Source organism: Mobula hypostoma, chromosome 12 (genome assembly GCF_963921235.1).
Source record: "Mobula hypostoma chromosome 12, sMobHyp1.1, whole genome shotgun sequence".
Taxonomy (NCBI): domain Eukaryota; kingdom Metazoa; phylum Chordata; class Chondrichthyes; order Myliobatiformes; family Myliobatidae; genus Mobula; species Mobula hypostoma.
The window spans coordinates 70,003,015-70,028,878 of NC_086108.1; the positions used below are offsets into that span (position 1 = coordinate 70,003,015).

At 43.0% G+C, this 25,864-nt stretch overlaps 1 protein-coding gene across 1 annotated transcript in view; it reads right to left on the reverse strand.

Annotated features, from left to right (window-relative positions):
• Positions 1 to 369: 369 nt before the first annotated feature.
• Positions 370 to 25,864, reverse strand: part of LOC134354896 (ras-related protein Rab-3C-like) — a 139,172-nt gene continuing 113,677 nt past the window's right edge. Inside the window, exons 4-5 of the mRNA XM_063064348.1 lie at positions 23,776 to 23,900; positions 370 to 1,484 (exon numbers count right to left, since the gene is read on the reverse strand). Coding sequence (XP_062920418.1) covers positions 1,297 to 1,484; positions 23,776 to 23,900 — 313 coding nt within the window. The 3' untranslated portion in view covers positions 370 to 1,296. The remainder of the gene's footprint in view (positions 1,485 to 23,775; positions 23,901 to 25,864) is intronic.

Here is a 25,864-nt window from a genome sequence, read left to right on the forward strand (position 1 = left end):
AATTACTACTCCTCTGATCAATGATGTTATCACTTCAGTTGCCAGGAAGTAGGTTCAGGGATGCAGTGTTAATGGCCTTTAATTACCTACATGGAGAAAGAAGAGTGACACACATTCTGACACTCCATTTCCACACAACCTCTCATCCACCATACACCTTTAATACTTTCTTACTGAACATTCCAGATTTAGCTAGTGTAACACACATAAAAGTTGCTGGTGAACGCAGCAGGCCAGGCAGCATCTCTAGGAAGAGGTGCAGTCGACGTTTCAGGCCGAGACCCTTCGTCAGGACTGAAGGGTCTCGGCCTGAAACGTCGACTGCACCTCTTCCTAGAGATGCTGCCTGGCCTGCTGCGTTCACCAGCAACTTTTATGTGTGTTGCTTGAATTTCCAGCATCTGCAGAATTCCTGTTGTTTTAGCTAGTGTAGTTGCTTTAATAACTGCATTTTTCTGTCTTTTAATAGTGCTCCCCATCATTGTTGGGCTACAGGAGCCCTTCCTGCACCCTTAATGATATCCAAAACAGGAAGATGGATCCAAGTTTCTGCAATATTAGAGGCATATTCACAGATGATTTCTTCAGAGAGGAGATCCCTCGTGCATCACAGATTGAGAACCTCTCCTGGTTTCAATGGTAAGAGGACAGTAAAGAGAAGTTTAATAAATTGCAAATGTGGAATATTAACTTAATAGAATTTACAATAAGGGAAATTATAGTTGTGAAGTCTGATAATAGACTTACTTTTTCAGAATAATTTTAATTTACTGTAATATTTCTTCCTTTTATGCTTATCTTATAGTGGAAATTAAATTAGCCAGAGACATTTTTCTCCCAACATTCCAACTGCTCCAACAAACTTTGAGAGATTATTCACTTAATTTTGACAGGTTCTCTTTGAGTTCATTGGCACTTCCAGATTTAGCCCTTCATAATACTTCCTTTACAACTTCCCAAGATAAACCATGTTACAGCAATCACCTAAACAGTTAACTATAAAATCTTGATTTCCAATTCAGAAGGACTGAAAAGGTCCAGTCTCAAAAACATCAATATTAGCATCAGTTAGTAATATAGTAAGGTTTATAATGCAGTTGAATATTCGCTTTGTGCAGAAGTACATAACATTTAAACACATTAAAGAATAAATAAAATTTATTAGTTCTACCATCTGCATAATATTGAATGAATTGGCATTTGATTGCCTTCATAGCACATGCAACTACAATATAAAGAGAAACAGAAAGAAAAAAATAACAGGGAGAGGTTGGAGGTCACCAAGTTGAGAGGTCACTAGCAGGCGCAATTCTGTTGCATTGAAGCTGGGTTGTCTGTCAGCCGTGTGTGCTTTCTCCCGCTGCCCATTGATGGATCAGACTCCAGGCTTTCTGACATTTTCTCACATATGATATCTACTAGACATTCAAAGACCTGCTTGACATTGATGTTTTCTTTGGCACTGACCTCAAAAAACTCAAATCCTGTCAAAAGAAAAAACATACAATGTGATCCACAAGTATTTTTGTTGTTTTCATGTCTTGTAACCTGATGGGGAAAAATAGACAAGATCTACAATTATTATCCAGCATTTTAAAGAACACTTCATATAGGTAGGTTCACCTGCTCCATTTCAAAAAAAAATAATTTCACTGTAGATCAGAGTGTAGTGGTGTTTTCTTTTTGTGAGGAAATAAAGAAAGGAATCTGCTACTTTAGGGATTTTGATATCTGAATTGAAAGGTTGAACTTTCAGGTTAATGAGCTAGAACTGTTTCCTAGAGAAATTTTTAATAGAGGCTTTGAGAATGGGTTTAATAGAGTAGACATGAAAAATTAGAGAATATATTTCTATCTGGGCAAGACCAAAATTAGGTAAACTATTAACAAAGTGATTAGGATGTAGAATTTGCTATTATAATTATAGCTGAAGAAAGTAACAAAATATTTAAGGGTGTGTAAATATAGGAGAAATGAAAATTACGATTTGCCGATAAGTGTTCAATGGAGTGAATGGTCTGGAAGAAGGCAAATATGAAGCAAATAAATCAGCATAACCACAGCTGAATAGTCCCTGTCTGGCTTTGTTTTCTTTCTTGTTTCTTGTCCCCTCCCATCCATCATTCATAACTAGACGTTGCTTACAACTTTCCAATCTTTGAACTTTTTTCCTCACTATCTCATTTTTATTTTTCTTTCAATGGTCCTTTATTTTCTTGAAGGCACTAACTTGTGCCATTGTAGAATGCCTTACTAAAGTCCATGTAGGCAAGACCCATGCCATGTCATCATCAATCATTTTTGTCACCTCCACAAAAAACTCAAGTTCATATGCTAGGTACATGTCAAGTATAACTATTCAGTTCCTCAGCCAGGTGATGATTCTGCATCTGTGAGCCTAGTGAAAGAAAGCTACCTAGAAGATCTGACCCAAAAATCCAGTCTTCAATCAAATCCATACAATTTTATAATGCAGCATTAGTTAAGTCATTTTCAAATTTTAAAAATGAGAGAAAATACACAGTTAACATAGAGAATAGTTCTGATGCAAGATCATCTATCTGCATGGAGAACATATAATGGTACAACTGTGTAGTTAGCTATAGCTCAAATACCATCTATAAATTTGCTGATAATACAAAACCATTGTTGGCAGAATCTCAGAGGAAATAAGAGGGTGTACAGGAGTGAGATATGCCAACTAGTGGAGTGGTGCCGCAGCAACAACCTGGCACTCAACATCAGTAAGATGAAAGAGCTGATTGTGGACTTCAGGAAGGGTAAGATGAAGGAACACGTACCAATCCTCATAGAGGAATCAGAAGTGGAGAGAGTGAACAGTTTCAAGTTTCTGGGTGTCAAGATCTCTGAGGACCTAACCTGGTCCCAACATATCAATGCAGCTATAAAGAAGGCAAGACAACGACTATACTTCATTAAGTGTTTGAAGAGATTTGGTATGTCAACAAATACACTCTTAAACTTCTATAGATGTACCGTGGAGAGCAGTCTGACAGGCTGCATCACTGGTATGGGGAGGGGCTACTGCACAGGACTGAAAGAAGCTGCAGAGGGTCGTAAATTTAGTCAGCTCCATCTTGAGTACTAGCCTACAAAGTACCCAGGACATTTTCAAGGAGCGGTGTCTTAGAAAGGCAGCGTCCACTATTAAGGATTCTGACATTACTATATCTGTATAAACACAGAACATAGAAATTTGCAGCACATTACAGGCCCTTCGGCCCACAATATTGTACCAACCATGTAACCTACTCTAGAGACTGGCTAGAATTTCCCTAGCACATAGCCCTCTATTTTTCTAAGCTCCATGTACCAATCTAAGAGGCTCTTAAGAGACCTCATTGCATCCGCTTCCACCACCCACCATCGGCAGTGCATTCCACATACCCACCACTCTCTGTGTGAAAAAACTTACCCCTGACATCCCTTTGGTACTTCCAAGCAACTTAAAACTATGCCCCCTCGTGTTAGCCATTTCAGCCCTGGAAAAAAGCCTCTAGTGATCCACACAATCAATGCCCCTCATCCTCTTATACACCTCTATCAGGTCACCTCTCATCTTCCATTGCTCCAAGGAGAAAAGGCCAAGTACACTCAACCTATTCTCATAAATTATACCCTCCAATCCAGGCAACACCCTTGGAAATCTCATCTGCACTCTCTCTATAGTATCCACATCCTTCCTGTAGTGAGGTGACCAGAACTGAACACAGTCTCATTATTTCAAATATTTCTATCAGCCCCCAACATTCCAAAGAAAGTGCTCCAAAATCTCTGCTTATGGCTAATACTCTAATCAGGGCAACATGCTGATGAACCACTTCTGCAACTTATCCAAAGCCTCCACCTGTATTCCAAATGTGGCAGAAATGAAGTTTGTTTTTGCTGTTGCAACATGATTTCTTGACTTGTACTCAACAGCCTCAACATAACAGATGAACAAAAGTATGCCATACACTTTCTTTACCATCCTATCTACTTGTGACATTTGTTTAGATTAAACTCTATCTTCCATTTCTCTGCCCTTATCTCCAACTTACCCATATCCTGCCATATCCTTTGTTAACCTTTTTCACTATCTTTAAATCCACAAATTTTGTGTTTGCACACTTAGTCACCAGCCTAGTTTCATTTTTGTCTAAATACAAACAATAGAGATTTTTGTGGAACACCACTGGTCGCAAATCTCCAGTCAGAGAAACACCCCCCCCCCACCACAACACTTCAATATTGAGTCAATCTTGAATCTAATCTACCAAATGACCAAGATTCCAGTGTGTTTTCATCTTCTGGATAAGACTACAATGAGAGATCTTGTTGAATGCCTTAAAGTCCACGTAGCCAAGACCCAATGCTTTGTCCTCATCAATCATTTTTGTCACCTCCTCAAAACATTTGTTCATGATTCATGATTCCCCCTGCACAAAGAGGAGAAGGATGTGGGGGTATCATAGGCTGAGATGCTATCTAATAGAAATACCTAAAATAATGAGGAACATAGAGAGAGTAGGAGTTAGTTAGTCTTTTACCCAGTGCATAAATGTCAGATTCTGGAGGGCAGAGGTTTAAGGTGAGAGGGGGAAAGTTCAAAGGAGATGCGAAGGAAACTTTTTTAACACTGAGTGACGAGTTGTCTCATATGAACTTGACTGAGTTTTTTGAAGTTAAAGGTGATTGACGATGATAGAGCTATTAATGTTGTCTACAAGGATTTTAGTACAGCATTTGTCAAGGCCCCTCATGAGATGCTTATCCAGAAGATGAAGATGCCGAGGATCAACCCATTTGGATTTAAATTTACACTGGTTTGCCCATAGAAGACAGAACACTCTGTCGATGAGACTTAATCTGACGAAAGGTCTGTGACTCGTGGTGTTCCACAAGGATCCACACTGGGACATCTATTTGTATTTTTTAAATTACTTGGATGAAACTAGATGGGTGAGTTAGTAAGTTTGCAGGTGATTCAAACATTGCTAGCCTTGTCGAGAGCACAGAAAACTGGCAAAGGGTACAACAGGATTAAGAATCTGTTACAGATGTGGGCAGAGTTTAATCCAGCCAAATTTGAAGTGTTGCATTTTGATGATCAAATGTAAAGAGGCAGTACACTGTCAATAACAAGACCCTTAACAGTGTTAATATGCAGAGGAATATTATCCATAGCTCCCTAAAAGCGGCTCCACAGGTTGATAGGGTTGTAAAGATGGCATATGGCATGCTTACCTTTAGTAACAAGAATTGAATTCAAGAGTCAGGAAGGTCTTTTTTAAAAATTCCAGTTAGACTGCATCTGGAGTATTGCATTCACTTCTGATCACCCCATTATAAGAAGGATGTTGCACCCTTAGAGAGGGTGCAGAAGAGGTTTTTCAGGACATTGCATGGATAATAGGCCATGTGCTAAAAGGAGAGGCTGGATGAATTTATGTTGTTTTCTCTGGAGCAGCAGTGGCTGAGGGGAGTTCAGAGAGAGGTTTATAAAATTATGAGATGCATAGATAGAGTAGACAACCAGTATCTTATTCCCAGGGTTGAAATGCCTAATATCAAAGAGCACACATTTAAGGTGAGAAGAGCTAAGTTGAAAGGAGATGTATGGGGCAAGTTTTTTTCACAGGGAGAGAGTATTCTAGGTGGGTACCTGAAATATGCTATCTTGGGTGGTAGTAGAGGCAAATACCACAGAGGCATTCAAGAAGATCTTAAGACAGAATGTGCAGGAAATGGAAGGATGTGGGTATTATGTAGACAGGAGGGATTAGTTTAGTTGGACATTTGATGACTAATTTAATTAGTTTGGCACAACATTGTGGGCTGAAGGGCATGTTCCTGTGCTGAACTGTTCTAGGTTTATGTTCAAAGTCATGCTGATAATCACTAATATGCCCGTGCTTTTCCAAATGCAAGTAAATCCTTTCCAATGGCTTCTCTAACACTGATAGCTTACTGTTCTATAATTTTAGGATTGTCCCTCCACTTCTTAAACAAAAGAACAACATTATCTTCTCTCCATTCCTCTGGGAGATCACCTGTGACCAAAGAGGGTACAAAAATCTCTATCTCGGAGCCAGCATTTTCCATTCTTGCCTTGTCAATAACCTGGGATGGACCCCATCAGGCCCTTATTGTTGCATCTTAATGCTCTCCATGAGGCTCAATATCTTCTGCTTCTCAATATTAATATCTAGAATATTAGCATATCCCCAATCTCACTCTTCCTCTCACTTAGAATCTCATCAACTTCCTCTGCCTCTGGTAATAAATTACCTTTTTCCTCAAGTGATTCTATCCACTCCTGAGTTACGTCCTTGTTTTAATGTGTATAAAGCGCCTTGGGATTTTCCTTAATCATACTCGTCCTTGGAGAGTAGGATTAATTCGCATTTCATGCCCCTTTTTGCCCTCCTGATTCCCTGTTTGTTTTCTTCTTTCTTTATATTCTTTAAGGGCCCTGTTGATTTCCGTTTCGCAACCTTACAAGTACACCTACTGATGACTTCATTCTGCCCTGCCTGTACCTGATCAACTGACCACTGAGTGTATGTTCATGGTTTTCTTCTGCTGTAGCCCGTTCACTTCATGGTTCGATGTGTTGTGCACTCAGAGATACTCTTCTGCACACCACTCTTGTAACATATGGTTATGAGTCGCTGTCACTGTCCTGTCAACTTGAAACAGTCTGCCCATTCTTCTCTGACCATCCTCATTAACAAGGCACTTTTTCCCCACAGAACTATCACTCACTGGATGTTCTTTTTCAGTTTCTTGCAGCATTCTCTGTAAACTCGAGAGAATTGTATGTGAAAACCCCAGGTATAATTGTTACCTTTTTGAAGCAAGTGGGAACTTCTGCCTGTAGCAGTAAGAGGTTGAAATTCTCCTTGAATACTCCCGCAGTTGGTTGGCACAAGTTTTTAGAGCCTTACCAGGTGCTCCATCGAGACATTCCACCTTGCGAGGATTCACCCTCTTTAAAGACAGCCTAACATTGGTCTCTGAGATGTAGATCACAAGGTCACCAGGTGCAGCGGGAATCTTCACAGGGATCTAGGCTATAAGTTCAATTGCTTTACCAATAATACTCACTGCACTGCAATAAACACACTTCAGAATGTCAGTCCCATCCATTAGCCTGTCCTTGCCTGGGATTCCTATCAGATTTACTTAACCATCACCTTCCATTTATGACCTGCTCCTCTAGTTCATACTCCTTGACATGCTTGTTTAAACTCCCCTGAGTGGCACTAGCAAACCTCTTGTCCTTACCTAACACCCCAGACCCTCCACATCCAACTCATTATCCTCTGCACCTTCCAACTTTATATTCCTGTTAGGCTCCAACCTGATGGCATGAACATCAAGTTCTCCTACCAGTTTTTTAAAAAAACCTCCCCCTCTCCTCTTCTTCTATTCCCCACTCTGGCATCTTACCTCTTCTCACCTGCCTATCACCTCCCCTGAGTCCCCTCTTCCTTTCTCCTGTGGTCCACTCTCCTCTCCTATCAGATTCCTTCCTCTCTAGCCCTTTATCTTTTCTCCCCATCTGGCTTCACCTATCTCTTTCCCCTACCCCTATCTATTTATTCATCCATCTTCCCCCTTCCTTTCCAGTTCTGAAGAAGAGTCTCGGCCTGAAACGTCAACTGTTTATTCATTTTATTGATGTTGCCTGACCTGCTGAGTTCCTCCAGCATTTTGTGATTTGCTCCCTGTAAGGATACTGGTACCTCTCCAGTTTAGGTGCAAACTCTCTATCTTGTACGGACTCTGAAGAGAGCCAAATGATCCACATATCTGAAACTCCAGCCCCCATCAGATCCTTAATTACGTTCAGCTGGACTATTTTCATATGTATTTCTTGCTTTGCCTGTATGTGGCACAGGGATTGACCTTGAGATTAAAATTAATTTAGTTTTTTTGCCTATCCTTGAAGACTAGCTGACTTGAGCATTTCAGCATTCTTTCTTATTTTGGATTTAAAATAAGAAATCCGAATGTAATTTTGCATTCAGAAAGTTCTACAATAGCTCCTTTTATTCATTTGATGACACTTTTAAATGTCTGCAAATTAATTACCAATCATTCTCTTTTTTTGTGTGTATGCCATACTCTGCCAGAGCCTTGGCGACCACTTTTTCAAGTGGTTGACTTGGAGGAAAGATTCTGTGAGTGGTCCCCCACGTCCTTCTCACAACGCAGTTTTCTTTTTTTACGAGGCTGAGATGCGAGCTTGACACTCAACCCAGCACAGATGGAAAGCGTGCCCGGGAGCGGCCTGACTGAGATTGAACTCGGGAACCTTCGCTCCGGAGTCCGGCGCTGATGTCACTGCGACACCAGCTGGCCTAATTCTCTATTAATCTTATCAAAACCACCAAATATTACATTTATTTTCATGCAAATTTTAACTTTTAATTATATATTGTGCTGCTAAAGGGTATGTGATGACTAAAAACAAAATTAATAAACAGAAGGTCCAACTATAATTATGCACTCAAAAAGGCTGAAGTTAAAAAATATCTAAGAGGATATTTTATGCTCCTGCAAGTCATAGCTCTAAAGTTGTCATCACACACAAACATATAAAATAGATTTCAGTTAAACCGTCTATTTGGGACAACTCCTAAAGAACAAAAACTAATCAAGAAAATAGCCAGGATTCCTTTCATTTATTTGCGACACTGTGCTGCTAAATTGGGACAAGAGACTGTTGCCGAACAGTTTCTAACAAGTGTCAGTCGTGTGCACTTGTGTGGCCATTAGACACTACACTGTGCTTAGAGTGAACTGTTTTTAAATAGCATCAGTTGCTGCATTAGTGTTCAACAAGCAGTGATTTTAGTCACCAATATTTGCAAGAAATAGGAGTAAGAAAATTCAGAATGGTTTTGCTCTCTGTGGTTTCAAATATTCAAGCTTGGAGATGCCTGAAACGGCTGGGAGTGAAAATGAAACAACATCACCATTTCAACAAAGTAGGAAATATGAAGAATTTGAAGATATTGACAATCATCTTGAATGTTATAATGAAAATACAGATTTGGAGGATGAAATTGTTGATACCATGGTATGAAGGCAGTCCATTATCTGCACTCAGTGCCTGCGCTGATTTTCTTGCGAAGGGAGGGGTTGATGGGAAGCTGCAAGCCATGACAACAATTATTGTCAGTGTCGCAGCTGAACGGTTCCCAGTAGAGGTTGGTTGTAGGGGATTCGCAGCCCGTTCCTTAGTTAGAACCTTCAGCAATTTGGGCATCGAGGGAGAGAGGAAGAGGAGAGCCATCCGTAGTACCACCGATGCGGCAGAGAAGGCCTCAAGATGGCTGTGGCTCAAAAGAGGGGAGCCATGGAGTCATAAGTAGCTAGCCATCTGGACACAAGCTGGGGTCTGATCAACCCCGGCTGGGTCACCTAGAGGAGGTCGTATGATGTCGAAAGACCCGAAACACCCGATGATTCCAGGAACATCACTGAAGATGTGTCCAGAAGCATCAGTAGATGTATGTACACAGTTTCATTTACAGTCAATCAAAAGACACAGTATGTACACTGGGTGAATTCTTCTGTCAATAACTAATAGAAACTAATACACAGTTTTATAGTAGTACTGGTATTGTTCTAATTTGTTCTGTACTTCAATTAAATACATAATTTGTTACTCAGTTAAGGTAGTCTGTCTCTTTTATACCCTTTTAATTATTTCCATGAAACTTTAGCTAATTGGGACAGCCGCTTAATTGGGCCAAAATGTGCTGGTCCCGATGTGCCCAATTAACCGGAATCCACTTTACCAAAGTAACAGATTAATGCAACATTAATTGGAAACTAATCATTCTGATAAGGATGTTTATATAGAAGATAGGGTTTTAAAGGCATTATACTTAAATCAACAGGGGATATTGCAGTCCTCATGGAAGACATAGGTTAAAATAGATATACATTTGTTGACGATACAACCACTGTTGGTAGAATCTCAGGTAGTGACAAGGGCGTACAGAGTGAGATATGCCAACTAGTGAAGTGGTGCCACAACAACAACCTGGCACTCAACGTCAGTAAGATGAAAGAGCTGATTGTGGACTTCAGGAAGGGTAAGACGAAGGAACACATACCAATCCTCATAGAAGGATCAGAAGTGGAGGGAGTGAGCAGTTTCAAGTTCCTGGGTGTCAAGATCTCTGAGGATCTAACCTGGTCCCAATATATCGATTTAGTTATAAAGAAGGCAAGACAGTGGCTATACTTCATTAGGAGTTTGAAGAGATTTGGCATGTCAACAAATACACTCAAAAACCTCTATAGATGTACCGTGGAGAGCATTCTGACAGGCTGCATCACTGTCTTAATGCTGGCGGAGGTGGGGGCTGCTCAGGACCGAAAGAAGCTGAAGAGAGTTGTAAATCTAGTCAGCTCCATCTTGGGTACTAGCCAACAAAGTACCCAGGACATCTTCAGGGAGTGGTGTGTCAGAAAAGCAGCATCCATTATTAAGGACCTCCAGCACCCAGGGCATGCCCTTTTCTCACTGTTACCATCAGAAGCCTGAAGGCACACACTCAGTGATTCAGGAACAGCTTCTTCCCCTCTATCATCCGATTCCTAAATGGACATTGAACCCTTGGACACTAGCTCACTTTTTTAATATACACTATTTCTGTTTTTTGCACATTTTTAATCTATTCAATATACAGTGCATATACTGTAATTGATTTATATATTATTTTATTTTATTTTTTTTCTCTCTTCTATATTATGTATTGCATTGAACTGTTGCTAAGTTAACAAACTTCATGTCACATGCCAGTGATAATAAACCTGATTCTGATTCTGAAAATAGAAAACATATTTATATGATAAAAAACAGTGGCAATAAATCTATAATGTTGACTTCTGGCACAAAGTCACTGACTATCTATCTGTAGAGGGTTTCTGTCGCATTTTTAGTGAATTGTTTTACTTAAAGGAGTGTTGCACAAAATTGATATTTGTGTTTGTTAGGTTTATGAGAATAAATAATTTCACAGTTCTGTAAGTCCTTTGCACTGCACCATTCCAGCCTCATTTTCATTTAGAACATAGAACAGTACGGCACAGTACAGGCCCTTCGGCCCACAATGTCATGCTGACCCTCAAACCCTGCCTCCCATATAACCCCCCCCACCTTAAATTCCTCCATATACCTGTTTGCACAAAAAATTCTTTAAATTTCTCTTAGCAGGATGCAACTGAAATCAGTACTAACTACTTGCAAAATAGCTGTCACTGACATGAACCAGGAGATGTCAAAATGAGAATCGTAAGTCATGAAATTTGTTGTTTTGTGGTAGCAGTGCAGTGCAGGCATAACAAATTGCTATAAATTACAATACAAATAAATAGTGTGAAAGGAAGAGAGAGGTCATGTTCATGGCCCATTCAGAAATCTAATGACAGAGGCCTTCTGGACTACAAAATCATAGTTCCAATTTATCTTCATTTGATTTTTTTCTTTAGGTGCCACAACTATGAACATAATTCCTGAATATTTGTGCTCATCAAAGAATGAAGTATTTTCAACTTTGATACATGTATTCATGGTGAATTCTATACTTGCTTAGAAAGTGTACAACCATCTTCAAATAATATCTCAAATAATGAGTGTAGTATTTCTTCCTCACATCACCCATTTCTGTGACTTCCCTTCATAGTTACAACTTCACCTTCAATCCTCTGGGTCACTGGAGACCAAACTTCATGCTTCAAATCAACACAGCAAAATGCTGGAAGAACTCAGCAAGCCAGGCAGCATCTATCGGGAAAAGTACAGTCGACGTTTTGGGTCGAGACCCTTCGGCAGGACTGGAGGAAAAAAAGCTGAGGAGTAGATTTAAAAGGTGGGGGGAAGGGGAGAGAGAAATACCAGATGATAGGTGAAACCTGGAGGAGGAGGGATGAAGTAAAGAGCTTCGGTTGAACTCTCTCTTTTTGTGTGCTTCCCCCCAACTGTCAGTCTGTGGTTTTGTATTGCCATGTGCTCCTGTCTCCTGTCTCCACTCCCCACTCTACTCCAGCCCCTGTATTCTGTCTGTCTGCCTGTATCTTGTTTTACGGCGGTTGGCATCCAGCTTAATGGTGCATTACCGCCACCCTCTGCTCCAAAATGTGCACTAGACATACATTCTAAATCCCTTCACCCAATCGCACACACACACACACACACACACATATATATATATATATACAAACCTACACTTCACCCTCCCATCTTTGACTATCCTAGTATCCTATTCCTGTTTATTCGTCATATCCTATAACAAACCCCTGTACCCCTTAAAAACGCTAAAAATACCCGGACTTGTGCTCTCTCACCCATGCCCAGCAACCCTTTTAATGTGAATTCCTGCACCCCCAACTCCCTTAATTTATTTCTCATCATCTCTCTCTGTATCCCATACTTCCTGCAACACAAAACTACATGTTCTACCGACTCCTCTTCCTGACATTCCTCACACAATCCTATCTGGTGTTTCCCTATCATTTTCAATGTTGTGTTTAATGCACAATGCCCCAGCCTTAACCTAGTCCACACAATTTCCTCTCTTCTGTTTCCATTACCTACCCTAGTAACTGCAACACTCATTTGTATTTGATATAAATGCCTCCCTTTCCCCTCCCTGTCCCATCTTTCTTGCCACATTCGGTTGACTTTTTCCCAGATTACACACTTAACCTCTGCTTTACTGATACTAATGTGCATTTCCACATTTTCTTTCTTTAACGCCCTCTTTGCCAACTCATCCACCCTCTCATTCCCCTTCACCCCTACATGTGCTGGAACCCATAGAAATTTTACCTGACCTCCCTGATTTGCAATTCTTGTAACTAACTGAAGGACTTCATAAAGTACATCTTGCCGACTGTTTGTGTGAAAAGACCTTAAACTTGCTAGAACTGAGGATGAATCTGAACATATCAATGCTTTGGCTTGTCTGGCTTTCTGCACCCATTGCAATGCAACCAACACTGCCAGCATCTCCACTGTAAACAGCCCTAACTTATTAGATGTTCTTCGGCTGATTCCAATTTCTTTTGCTGGTATTACCACCCCAAACCCTGTCACTCCTGTTTCAGGTTCCTTCGCACCATCCGTATAAACGTGAGTCGGAACGCTCTGCTCTCCACTCCCTCCGCACTAATCCTAACATTATTATTAAACCCGCTGATAAAGGGGGTGCTGTTGTAGTCTGGCGTACTGACCTCTACCTTGCCGAGGCACAGCGACAACTCGCGGATACCTCCTCTTATTTACCCCTCGACCGTGACCCCACTAAGGAGCACCAGGCCATTGTCTCCCACACTATCAACGACTTTATCCGCTCAGGGGATCTCCCATCCACTGCTACCAACCTTATAGTTCCCACACCCCGCACTTCCCGTTTCTACCTTCTACCCAAGATCCACAAACCTGCCTGTCCTGGCCGACCTATTGTCTCAGCTTGCTCCTGCCCCACCGAACTCGTTTCTGCATACCTCGACACTGTTTTATCACCCCTTGTTCAATCCCTTCCGACCTATGTTCGTGACACTTCTCACGCTCTTAAACTTTTCGATGATTTTAAGTTCCCTGGCCCCCACCACTTTATTTTCACCATGGATGTCCAGTCCCTATATACTTCCATCCCCCATCAGGAAGGTCTCAAAGCTCTACGCTTCTTTTTGGATTCCAGACCTAATCAGTTCCCCTCTACCACCACTCTGCTCCGTCTAGCAGAATTAGTCCTTACTCTTAATAATTTCTCCTTTTGCTCCTCCCATTTCCTCCAAACTAAAGGTGTAGCTATGGGCACCCGTATGGGTCCCAGCTATGCCTGCCTTTTTGTTGGGTTTGTGGAACAATCTATGTTCCGTGCCTATTCTGGTATCTGTCCCCCACTTTTCCTTCGCTACATCGACGACTGCATTGGCGCTGCTTCCTGCACGCATGCAGAACTCGTTGACTTTATTAACTTTGCCTCCAACTTTCACCCTGCCCTCAAGTTTACCTGGTCTATTTCCGACACCTCCCTCCCCTTTCTAGATCTTTCTGTCTCTGTCTCTGGAGACAGCTTATCCACTGATGTCTACTATAAGCCTACTGACTCTCACAGCTATCTGGACTATTCCTCTTCTCACCCTGTCTCTTGCAAAAACGCCATCCCCTTCTCGCAATTCCTCCGTCTCCGCCGCATCTGCTCTCAGGATGAGGCTTTTCATTCTAGGACGAGGGAGATGTCTTCATTTTTTAAAGAAAGGGGTTTCCCTTCCTCCACTATCAACTCTGCTCTTAAACGCATCTCCCCCATTTCACGTACATCTGCTCTCACTCCATCCTCCCACCACCCCACTAGGAATAGGGTTCCCCTGGTCCTCACCTACTACCCCACCAGCCTCCGGGTCCAACATATTATTCTCCGTAACTTCCGCCACCTCCAACGGGATCCCACCACTAAGCATATCTTTCCCTCCCCCCCCCTGCATTCCGCAGGGATCGCTCCCTACACAACTCCCTTGTCCATTCGTCCCCCCCATCCCTCCCCACTGATCTCCCTCCTGGCACTTATCCGTGTAAGCGGAACAAGTGCTACACATGCCCTTACACTTCCTCCCTTACCACCATTCAGGGCCCCAAACAGTCCTTCCAGGTTAGGCATCACTTCACCTGTGAGTCGACTGGGGTGATATACTGCGTCCGGTGCTCCCGATGTGGCCTTTTATATATTGGTGAGACCCGACGCAGACTGGGAGACCGCTTTGCTGAACATCTACGCTCTGTCCGCCAGAGAAAGCAGGATCTCCCAGTGGCCACACATTTTAATTCCACATCCCATTCCCATTCTGACATGTCTATCCACGGCCTCCTCTACTGTAAAGATGAAGCCACACTCAGGTTGGAGGAACAACACCTTATATTCCGTATGGGTAGCCTCCAACCTGATGGCATGAACATTGACTTCTCTAACTTCCGCTAGGCCCCACCTCCCCCTCGTACCCCATCTGTTACTCTTTTTTATGCACACATTCTTTCTCTCACTCTCCTTTTTCTCCCTCTGTCCCTCTGAATATACCTCTTGCCCATCCTCTGGGTCACCCCCCCCCCCCGTCTTTCTTCCCAGACCTCCTGTCCCATGATCCTCTCGTATCCCCTTCTGCCTATCACCTGTCCAGCTCTCGGCTCCATCCCTCCCCCTCCTGTCTTCTCCTATCATTTTGCATCTCCCCCTCCCCCTCCAGCTTTCAAATCCCTTACTCACTCTTCCTTCAGTTAGTCCTGACGAAGGGTCTCGGCCTGAAACGTCGACTGCGCCTCTTCCTATAGATGCTGCCTGGCCTGCTGCGTTCACCAGCAACTTTGATGTGTGTTGCTTGAATTTCCAGCATCTGCAGAATTCCTGTTGTTTGTGAGTATAATTACTATACTTTTCCATCACATGACAGTTAAATGCATTTACCAAATCTGTTTTATATCTTTGTTTCCTTTTTACCTCTAACAAATGCCAGTCTATGTCAGGCCATACAAGCTTCCATGGAGCTACAACCGGATAAACTACTGAAGGACTTATCCTCAGATCAAACACTCCACATTCTTTCGCGATATCATTCCCTACCCGACTAAAGGTATCCCTCTGAAACCTCCCATTTTCCCAGCACTCCTTTAGTAGGGTGAGAATCATTGTGCCCCTGCAAGTTAGCCCAGTAGTTTGCCATCAGTTGCATCCTTCTTAGTTCCAAAGGCATTATTCCCATTTCTACCTGTAGGGCTGACACTGGTGACGTTTTAAAAGCCCCACTGCACACTCTCAAGGCCTGAGCCTGAATCACATCCAGTTTCCTTATAAGAGACCTAACTGCTGATCCATATACTATATTTCCATATATCCAATACAGATCTCACTAAAGCCACATACATTCTCTTCAAAGCTGAACAACTTGCTCCCCATTCCCTACCAGTCAAACATCTCATCACATGAGATCACATGAGGGTAAAAAATACAGTTTGAGTTTTATCTACTGAAAATCTACATCCCCAATCATAACCCCACTCCACCACTTCATCAATTGCTTCTTGTAGTTTCCTGATTATATGGTCCATGTTCCTGCCTCTTTTCCACAAGACCCCATCATCCGCAAACAGTGACCTACCTATATCCACTGGTACCTTTGTGAAGACATCATTGATCATAATGATGAAAAGTAACGGGCTAATCACACTACCATGAGGTGTGCCATTTTCCACTATGTACTGTTTTGATAATTCTGATCCAATCCGAACTTGAATTTTTCTACCAAACAAAAAATCTTTAATCCAATTAAAAAGTCTCCCACCAACCCCCATCTTGTGCAGTTTAATTAATAATCCTTCCTTCCACATCATATCATAGGCTTTTTCAATGTCAAAGAACACTGCCACTACTGACTCTCTATTTGCCTGGGCCTTCCTTATTTCAGTCTCTAACATTATCACTGAGTCCATGGAATTCCTTCCCTTTCTAAAACCACTCTGATAACCTGCCAGCATTCCCCTTTTCTCAAGCTCATATGATAACCTTTCCTGTTATCATCCTTTCCATTATCTTACATATACTTGATGTTAATGCAATTGGTCTGTAGCTAGTGGGTTTTGACAGATCCTTGCCAGGCTTCCTTATTGGAATTACTACTGCTTCTTTCCATGCACTTGGTAATCGTCCCTCCTCCCACACTCTTATAAAAATGCAGCAACTTCAAGAGCGCTCCTTCTCCTAGATTTTTTAGCATCACAGAGCATATCAGATCTTTCCCTGGGGAGGTTGGTCTCGATCTCTTTATTGCTCTCACCATTTCTGCTAATGTAAATGGATCATCAATTATATCATCTATTCCTTCTCTCCTGCTTAACCGCAGTGACGGCCGTGCAGGGGAAAGGCAGCGCCACCGAACCGCGTCCACTGGCGGACGGGGCGAGGCCCAGGTGGGCACGTGTCAAGGGCCTCCGAGGTGGCCACGCGGCTCCACGGGGGAGGCAGCCGCATGGCGCGGAGGGCTTCAGGGTCTGCACTTAGGGGGACATAGAGGGTTCAGGCCAGCCCCTGTATTACTGAGTACTCTGTCTCTTATCTGCTCATTATTACCTGTATTACTGCCACCTGTATCTCATTGTGCTCCACCTATCATCTGCCTCTCTGTTTATTGCTCAGTGTATTTCAGTCCTGTGTTTTCACCTCTTTGTTGCCAGATTGTGCCAGTAAATTTTCCTGAGCCTTTCCAGCATTTGTCTCTGTACTGTGACGAGAATACACATAAAATTAAGATGTTTGCTGGCCTGGGTTAGCATCAGTGACATCAGCAAGTGGTCTGCCACCTGCCCTCAGGGGAAGGAGAGATAAGGAACAATGGAGCAGCGTCTGGAGATGTGTAATGAAGGGACGTGGGAGAGAGAGCTGTCTGGAGCGGCTCCCCCTTTGAACCCTGAACCGTTTGAAGTGATGGACAGGCGATACCCCAGCAGGGGAATAAAAAGGGACCGGTTCGCTAAGGCAGGACACACGCCACCCGAGGTAACGAGACCCTAGAAGTGGTACGCTTCTCATGAGTCGGTGGGAAGTACCAGACAACGGCCAGGGTGGAAAGGTACGATCAGCGGGAACCCGGTGTGTGTCCGCCCTTGCCTGGGTGCCGGGTTCACTGCAGAGGATCGACCGCATCTGGAGGAGGGGTCACAGTCGGTGACCTCAGGTGACATCACCAAGGACCCGCCCAAAAAGCTGCTTGTGAGCCATCTCGCCGGTCTGTGAGTGAAGCCGTGTCTGAATGATCAGTTGTTCCTGTTCTCTCTGTCTCTCCCCCCACGTTGTCCATCGCCATGGCAACGATTACTGCGAACTGAACTACTAAACTGGACTGAACTTTGAGTCACTTTGAAATTTGGTCATTTACCCCTAGACAACGATAGAGCTTGATTGATGCTGTTATCTTAATTCTGTGCACATGTGTGTTTATCATTGCTGAACTGTTGCATTTATTATCCTTTCGATCACTGTGTTGCTTGTTTCTTTAATAAAACTTTCTTAGTTCTAGTACTCCAGACTCCAACTGAGTGATCCATTTCTGCTGGTTTGGCAACCCAGTTACGGGGTACGTAACATAAGTGGGGTTCTCGTCCGCGATTTTGAACGCTAAATTTGGGACGGAGTAAATTGATTGGGTTAAAATTCCCGAAAGAAAGAAAAGACAAACAGCAGAAATGGAGGCTGAGGAATTTATAAAGGCGCCGACCTTGGAGGCATTAGAGGATGCCAGGAAATCGGAATTGATAGCTGTGGCCAAACGGTTGAATCTTGCTAAGGTGAAGTCGACAATGAGGAGAGAGGAGATACACAGAGCTATTGTAGAGTACTATGTATCTAAAGGTGTGTTTCCCCAAGGTGAGCTGGGGGTGGTGTCTATTGAAAAACCTGCTGGAGACGCAGTACAGGTACAGCTTGAAAAACTGAGACTCGAGCACGATTTCCGGGTACGGCAGTTAGAACACGAAGAGAAGGAGAGAGAGTTAGAAAGGCAAGAGCGAGAAAGACAGTTGGAGAGAGAAGAGAAAGAGAGGGACAGACAGTTAGAGAGAGAGGAGAAAGAGAGGGACAGACAGTTGGAGAGAGAGGAGAAACAGAGGGAAAGGGAATTTGAGCTGGAGAAGTTAAAGATAAGGGCCGAGCAGGGGCTCGTGCCGAACCAAGGTGGAGGGTTCCGGGCAACCCAGGAGGTTAGGCTGGTTCCCCCGTTTGACGATACCGACGTGGATCGGTACTTCCTCCACTTCGAATAAGTGGCTATAAGTCAGGACTGGCCGAGGGATAAGTGGGTTGTTTTACTTCAGAGTGTACTGAAAGGGAAGGCCCAAGAAGCTTACTCAGCTTTGTCCGCGGAAGATGCCCAGAGGTATGAGGTGGTGAAAGAGGCCATCCTCAGGATTTATGAGTTGGTCCCGGAGGCATACCGGCAGAGGTTCCGGAATGCGAGGAAACAGTGGGACCACACGTATTTGGAGTTTGCCCGTGAGATGCAAACATATTGTGAGCGTTGGTGCGCCTCGAAGGGGGTAGAGGGGGATTATGACAGACTGCTACAACTGATCCTGATTGAGCAGTTTAAAAGTTGTGTCCCTGAGGGTATGAGACACTACCTCGATGAGAAAGAGGCAGCCACGATAGCTGCAACTGCTAAGTTAGCGGATGAGTATGCGTTGACGCATAAAATGAAGTTTGCCCCGAGTAAAGGCTACCAGAAGGGTAGTCAGGACGGCGGGGAGAGTCCGCCGGAAAAGTCAGAAAGTAAGCCGGGGACTAGTGAAAAGGATAAGGTAGACTGGGAGCAGTCTGGTCGGAAGTCTCCTGGGGTTGTCTGTTATAATTGTGGGAAAGTCGGACACTTTGCGTCCAGGTGCTTTGCCCCAAGGAAGGAGACGGGGAAAGGAAAAGCGGAAATTTTGAATGGCTGTATTGAGCTGTTAAGCAAACCGCTAGGGAAGGACAGGTCTGAAAAAGTCCAGGAAGGGCGCGAGAGGTTTATCTCGGCCGGATTGGTGTCAGTGAAGGAGGGGTTAAAACCAGTTCCAGTGCGGATCTGGAGAGACACGGGAGCGTGTCAGTCACTAATACTGAAGAGTGTATTAGAGTTTAGCTCAGAGACCCAGACTGGGGAGGTAGAGGTCAAAGGTGTTGGGGAAGGGACAGAGTCAGTCCCTTTGCACCAGATACACTTACAGAGCAACCTGGTCTCTGGACTAGTCACGATCGGGGTGAGGTCCGAATTACCGATGAAAGACGTGGAAGTCTTGCTCGGTAATGACATCGCCGGAGGAATCGTGTTCCCAGTCGTGAGATTGACAGGTCAGCCTGCCAGCATTGAAGCCCCGCCCATGGACTCACAGGTTCATCACGGGCCCGCGATAGTGAATTTAGCTGAAACATTTCTGCCAACCTTGTATGAGACGGGGTGTAGTGAGATAAGAGGTAGTGAGGGAGCTGGGACGGATGTAGCAGTAGCCAGGAAAGAATTTGTGCAGACGCAGGAGCGAGACGAGGGGCTGATGGTTTTTGCAGAGACAGCTCTCTCTGACACAGCTTTAACAAGGGAACTAGTAAGGCTATTGTGCTGAGGAGGAAGTGCTAAGGAAGAAAGGGAAATCAAGGACAGTACCCGCAGATGAGGAATGGGGGGTGGTGCAAAAGAGTTATGGGGATGAGGTTTTTAACATGGCCCACGAGGTACCCCCCGGTGGACATTTTGCGGTGCTGGAGGAAACAGTTGGTGGAATCACGAAAGAGATTTACCGGCTGCCCAGGGGGAAGAATGTTATTGATCATGACCGACGCGAACTGAGACGGTCACCGGCTTTTGATATGCTAACAAACCTAGTCGGTGTTAGCGTGGAAATCAATGAAGCTAGGGGCCCCCTGATAAGAGGAAAAAACCATTTTGAAAAGATTAGGATGGGATCGGTCAGATGGGAGAAGGCTTTTGTTTTGGCCAGGTCTACTGATAAGGTCTCTCCCTTAATCCCCGAACAAAGCGAATCTTTAGAAGAAGTAATTAAACGACTCGCACCCGTGTGTTTGATTGTCCCGAGGAAATGCAAAGAACTGGGACGTTGGGTGATGTCTGTTACAATAGGGCAGCCTAGTAAAGAACACTCATATTTAGTGAGTAATTCAGTGACTAAAGGGCTGATGAACACAGAGGTGTGTATTGGCAATTTAATACGGCTGTCTGAAGCCAGTTTGATAGTGAACCTTGAAAAAAATGAATTCGGCCACACGAAGGTCACTTACCTGGGAATTGTGGTGACACAGGGGCAGCTGGCAGCGATGCAAGCTGTAGTGCAGGCTATCACTGACCCCCCAACCCCGACAGACAAGAGGGCCCTCAGAAGGCTCTTGGAGATGGTGGGGTACTGCAGGAAGTTTTGCAATAACTCTGCGGTCAATACCCGTCCCCCTCCTACTAAGCCCTTGCGAGAGAAAACTGAGTCGGAATGGGACGACCCTTGTTATTGTGGTCCGGGACAAAAACCAAATGAGAGGTTACATTGGTCGCAATTCATCAGTGTTTTTGGCCACTATGAAGTTTGCTGAGTTGGAGCCTGGTCTAAGGGATTATTAATAACACGTGTAAAAGGAACAGAAAATGTGATGACTGTCTGTCAAGGTGTTGACAGCTTCAAACTCGCTGTGTTAGCCAAATAACTGATAAAGATGTATATTTGTGTATGTATCAAATAATGTATTCATGTTTGAATACTCGCGGTAAAAATCCTTGAAGGGGGGAAGTGTGATGAGAATACACATAAAATTAAGATGTTTGCTGGCCTGGGTTAGCATCAGTGACATCAGCAAGTGTTCTGCCACCTGCCCTCAGGGGAAGGAGAGATAAGGAACAATGGAGCAGCGTCTGGAGATGTGTAATGAAGGGACGTGGGAGAGAGAGCTGTCTGGAGCGGCTCCCCCTTTGAACCCTGAACTGTTTGAAGTGATGGACAGGCGATACCCCAGCAGGGGGATAAAAAGGGACCGGTTCGCTAAGGCAGGACACACGCCACCCGAGGTAACGAGACCCTGGAAGTGGTACGCTTCTCACGAGTCGGTGGGAAGTACCAGACAACGGCCAGGGTGGAAAGGTACGATTAGCGGGAACCCGGTGTGTGTCCGCCCTTGCCTGGGTGCCGGGTTCACTGCAGAGGATCGACCGCATCTGGAGGAGGGGTCACAGTCGGTGACCTCAGGTGACATCACCAAGGACCCGCCCAAAAAGCTGCTTGTGAGCCATCTCGCCGGCCTGTGAGTGAAGCCGTGTCTGAATGATCAGTTGTTCCTGTTCTCTCTGTCTCTCCCCCCACGTTGTCCATCGCCATGGCAACGATTACTGCGAACTGAACTACTAAACTGGACTGAACTTTGAGTCACTTTGAAATTTGGTCATTTACCCCTAGACAACGATAGAGCTTGATTGATGCTGTTATCTTAATTCTGTGCACATGTGTGTTTATCATTGCTGAACTGTTGCATTTATTATCCTTTCGATCACTGTGTTGCTTGTTTCTTTAATAAAACTTTCTTAGTTCTAGTACTCCAGACTCCAACTGAGTGATCCATTTCTGCTGGTTTGGCAACCCAGTTACGGGGTACGTAACAGTACTCCGTCCTTCTGAATATCGACTCTGCCTGTTTCCCGATTCTGGTTTTTGGATTTCTCTGGATGTTTTGATCTCTGCCTGAACTTTGATGCTGACTTTGCCTGTACCTTGGAATTTGTTACTCAATTAATATCACTGTGTGCACAGCATTGGGTCTGTGATTGGGTCCCTGCTCCAGTGTCCTGACACAGGAGGTTGATAGGTGAAAGAGACAGAAGGCCATGGAAGGAAGAAAATGGGTGAATGAGTACCAAGGGAGGCAATGTGCTGAAAAGGAGATAAGGTGAGGGAGGGAAAGGGGGATGGGAAATGGTGAAGTGGGGGGCATTATGGGAAATTTGAGAAATCGATGTTCACGCCATCAGGTTGGAGGCTACCCAAACGGAATATAAGGTGTTGTTCCTCCAACCTAAGTGTGGCCTCATCACGACAGTGAAGGAGGCCATGGATGGACATATGGGAATAGGAAGTGAAATTAAAATGGGTGGCCACTGGGAGATTCCACTTGTTCTGGCGGCTGAAGTGTAGATGCTTGGTGAAGTGGTCTCCCAACCTATGTTGGGTCTCACCAATATGGAGAAGGCCACAGTATATGGCCAAACACAGTATATGACCCCAACAGACTCACAGGTGAAGTGTCACCTCACCTGGAAGAACTGTTTAGGGTCTTGAATGGTATCACAGGTGAGGTGAGGCAATAATGCCTTCTCTCCCCTCCCCACCCCCCGCACTCTTTAAATCTACTCCTCAGCTTTTTTTTCTCTCCAGTCCTGCCAAAGGGTTTTGGCCCAAAATGTCAACTGTACTTTTTTTCCATAGATGCTGCCTGGCCTGCTCAGTTCCTCCAGCATTTTGTGTATGTTGCCCGGAGTTCCAGCATCTGCAGATTTTGGAGTCCTGACGAAGGGTCTCGGCCTGAAACATCGACTGTACCTCTTCCCAGAGATGCTGCCTGGACTGCTGCGTTCACCAGCAACTTTGATGTGTGTTGCTTGAATTTCCAGCATCTGCAGAATTCCTGTTATCTGCAGATTTTTCCTTGTTTGTCTTCAAATCAAGCTAGATTTGAATTCAGAACCCAGAAGTAAAGAGCTCAATTTCTAGTCTGCAGAACCAAGTATAAAAAAAATAATTTATTGTTTATTCATATTAATGTGTACTTATGATTAATACAACTAAGTTGAAAATTAAGACATTAATAAAATGCCAAGTTTTCTTACCAAACATTCAAAACTACATCACTATAAACCATGGAGGATTTTGGATTAGAAAGAATGAATATTCCTCAAATCATGCACCAGCTCAACTTGGAAATTCATCACTAGTATTTCATGATTGCTGTATATAAATCCCATAGCTTCCTGTCCAACAGCACCATTGGAGGACCTTCAGAGAAATGAGCAGCAGCTGAAGATGATGGCTTCCATCACCTTTTCAAGAGCAGATACGGACAGGCAATAAATGCTTGCCTTGCAGGTAATGCCCAGGTCCAAAAAGTGAATATAAAGAGGGTTCAAATTATTAACTATTGAATGATATATAATTACTATCATGAAAAACCAATCACCTACCCAGCTGCTCAGCCAGATGTTTCCCTTTTTCAGCAGGAATTACACGCTCATCTGCCATGTCACATTTATTTCCAACAAGGATGACTTGTGCATTATCCCATGAGTACGTTTTGATTTGGGTTGCCCTGTTTCAAAAGCAATGGAAATTAGCAGAGATCTGCAGGCATATTCTCCAAGAACATGTGTATGAAATATATTACAGCATCTGATGTAATATTTTTGGCACATTTGTAAATTTGACATTAGAGAAATGCAACATTGATTTACGAGCAACTTGAGGAGAGAAACACTGAGTGAAAAGAGACTACACTGGAGATAATAAGGGGAAATGGATAATATTGAAGCACAGAGAATGGGAAAGGTCAAGGGGAAAATTAATAGATATTGGAATATACTGGAAGTCAACAGAAATTATTCTTTCAATGATTAGTGAATATGTCATTCAATTGGCCTCGTTTTATGTTTTGTCAAGTTTTGATAATTGAGTGAACAAGTAGTAAGACAGGATCAACAAATTGATGGTCAGCGAACAATTTTGAGATTATTTTATTCAATTTGTTATCAAGAAGAGGCCACAGTCTGAATGTGTATGGTCTAAATAGGAACAAGGTAAATAGTTAAGTTACAGGTCATCTATTGTTTCAGAGCATACCAGAACAGGTTCAGGAGCCCAAATTACGTTCTTCATTGACATGTTTACGCTACAATTTGGTTATCATTTCCAGCCAGGCCTGCCACTCTGTCACTGATAAGATGGCCAATAAAGGACAGACTCCCGGTACCTGAGCCAACAGGAAACTGGAGGTCATGGCATCTTCCTCATCAAAGTCAGTTTTGAAGAACCACTTCACCTCTCTTCCAGGAGCATCTATCAACTACCTTTGACCCCCAGCTTTAGCCTACAAGTCTCTGAACTTTGCTTACTGTATCACCATTGCCCTCCCTCTGACTCAGATTTCTTATCAAATCAGCTTAAGCTCAGTTAAGCTTAACAAACTGACCAAACTAAAGCACTCTGCATGCAAGAAAAGATCAGAAAAATTTTAACTATTAAGAAAGCTCTCTTTCTAAATATGTTTTATTAAAAAGGCGCTATTATATTTCTTTCAATATATTGTATTCTTTATGTTGCCACTTTCCTTTTGTATTTTTGTCTCATGAAGTTCAATGCTCCAATTTCCACTCTTCTTTCAGAGGTGCAACAGTGTGTAGGGAGTTTACATTAATAAGTCAATACAGCTTGAGTACAATCCCACAGGCAATTCACTCCAGGGTATTTAACATAATGTTTTATTTTGACATACTAATTTAGGTCAATTAGAAATTAAAATAACAAAGTAATAAAATGTGCAAAACTATATATTATTGTTCATATATAAGAGGGCTCTTAAAATCTAATAAGGAAGATCTATTTAAAGATAAAAATGCTTCTTGGCTCAATCATAATTCCTTTTTATTTGTATTTGTGTTGCAAATATCTTAAGATATTTCTCTACAATCATTCGGTGGTTCATAATCTAACATAGTGTTTGATAATCTTACTACTGTAGGTTCTGGCACAAATATTTTTAGCTAGATATTTAATATCTTATATTGCTTTTTGCTTCATATTTGAATACAAATAAAAATAATTATCACAATGTAGCTGAAGACAAGTTAAAGTTTAATTCACAAGTTCAGTAAGTTGGACTATTGACCTCACAATCGACCTTGTTATGATCTTGCACTTTATTGTTTACCTGCACTGCACTTTCTCTGTAGCTGTTACGCTATTCTGCATTGTTATTGGTTTATATTGTTCTGTCTCAATGCACAGTGTAATGTTCTGATCTATATGAACAGCATACAAGAAAACTTTTTCATTGTATCTTGGAACATGTGACAATAATAAAAATAATCAATTTGGTCAGTAAATTATATTATGAAATACTTTTTAAATACAATTACAACATTTCTAATGAATGATTCTTTTCAGTTTTTGTGAGAAGATGGTTCTGCTTGTCTTGTACCAGCAGAAAACATCTCACATTAGTTATGCCAGGCATTCCCAACCTGGGTCCACGGACCCTTGCTTAATGGTATTGGTCTA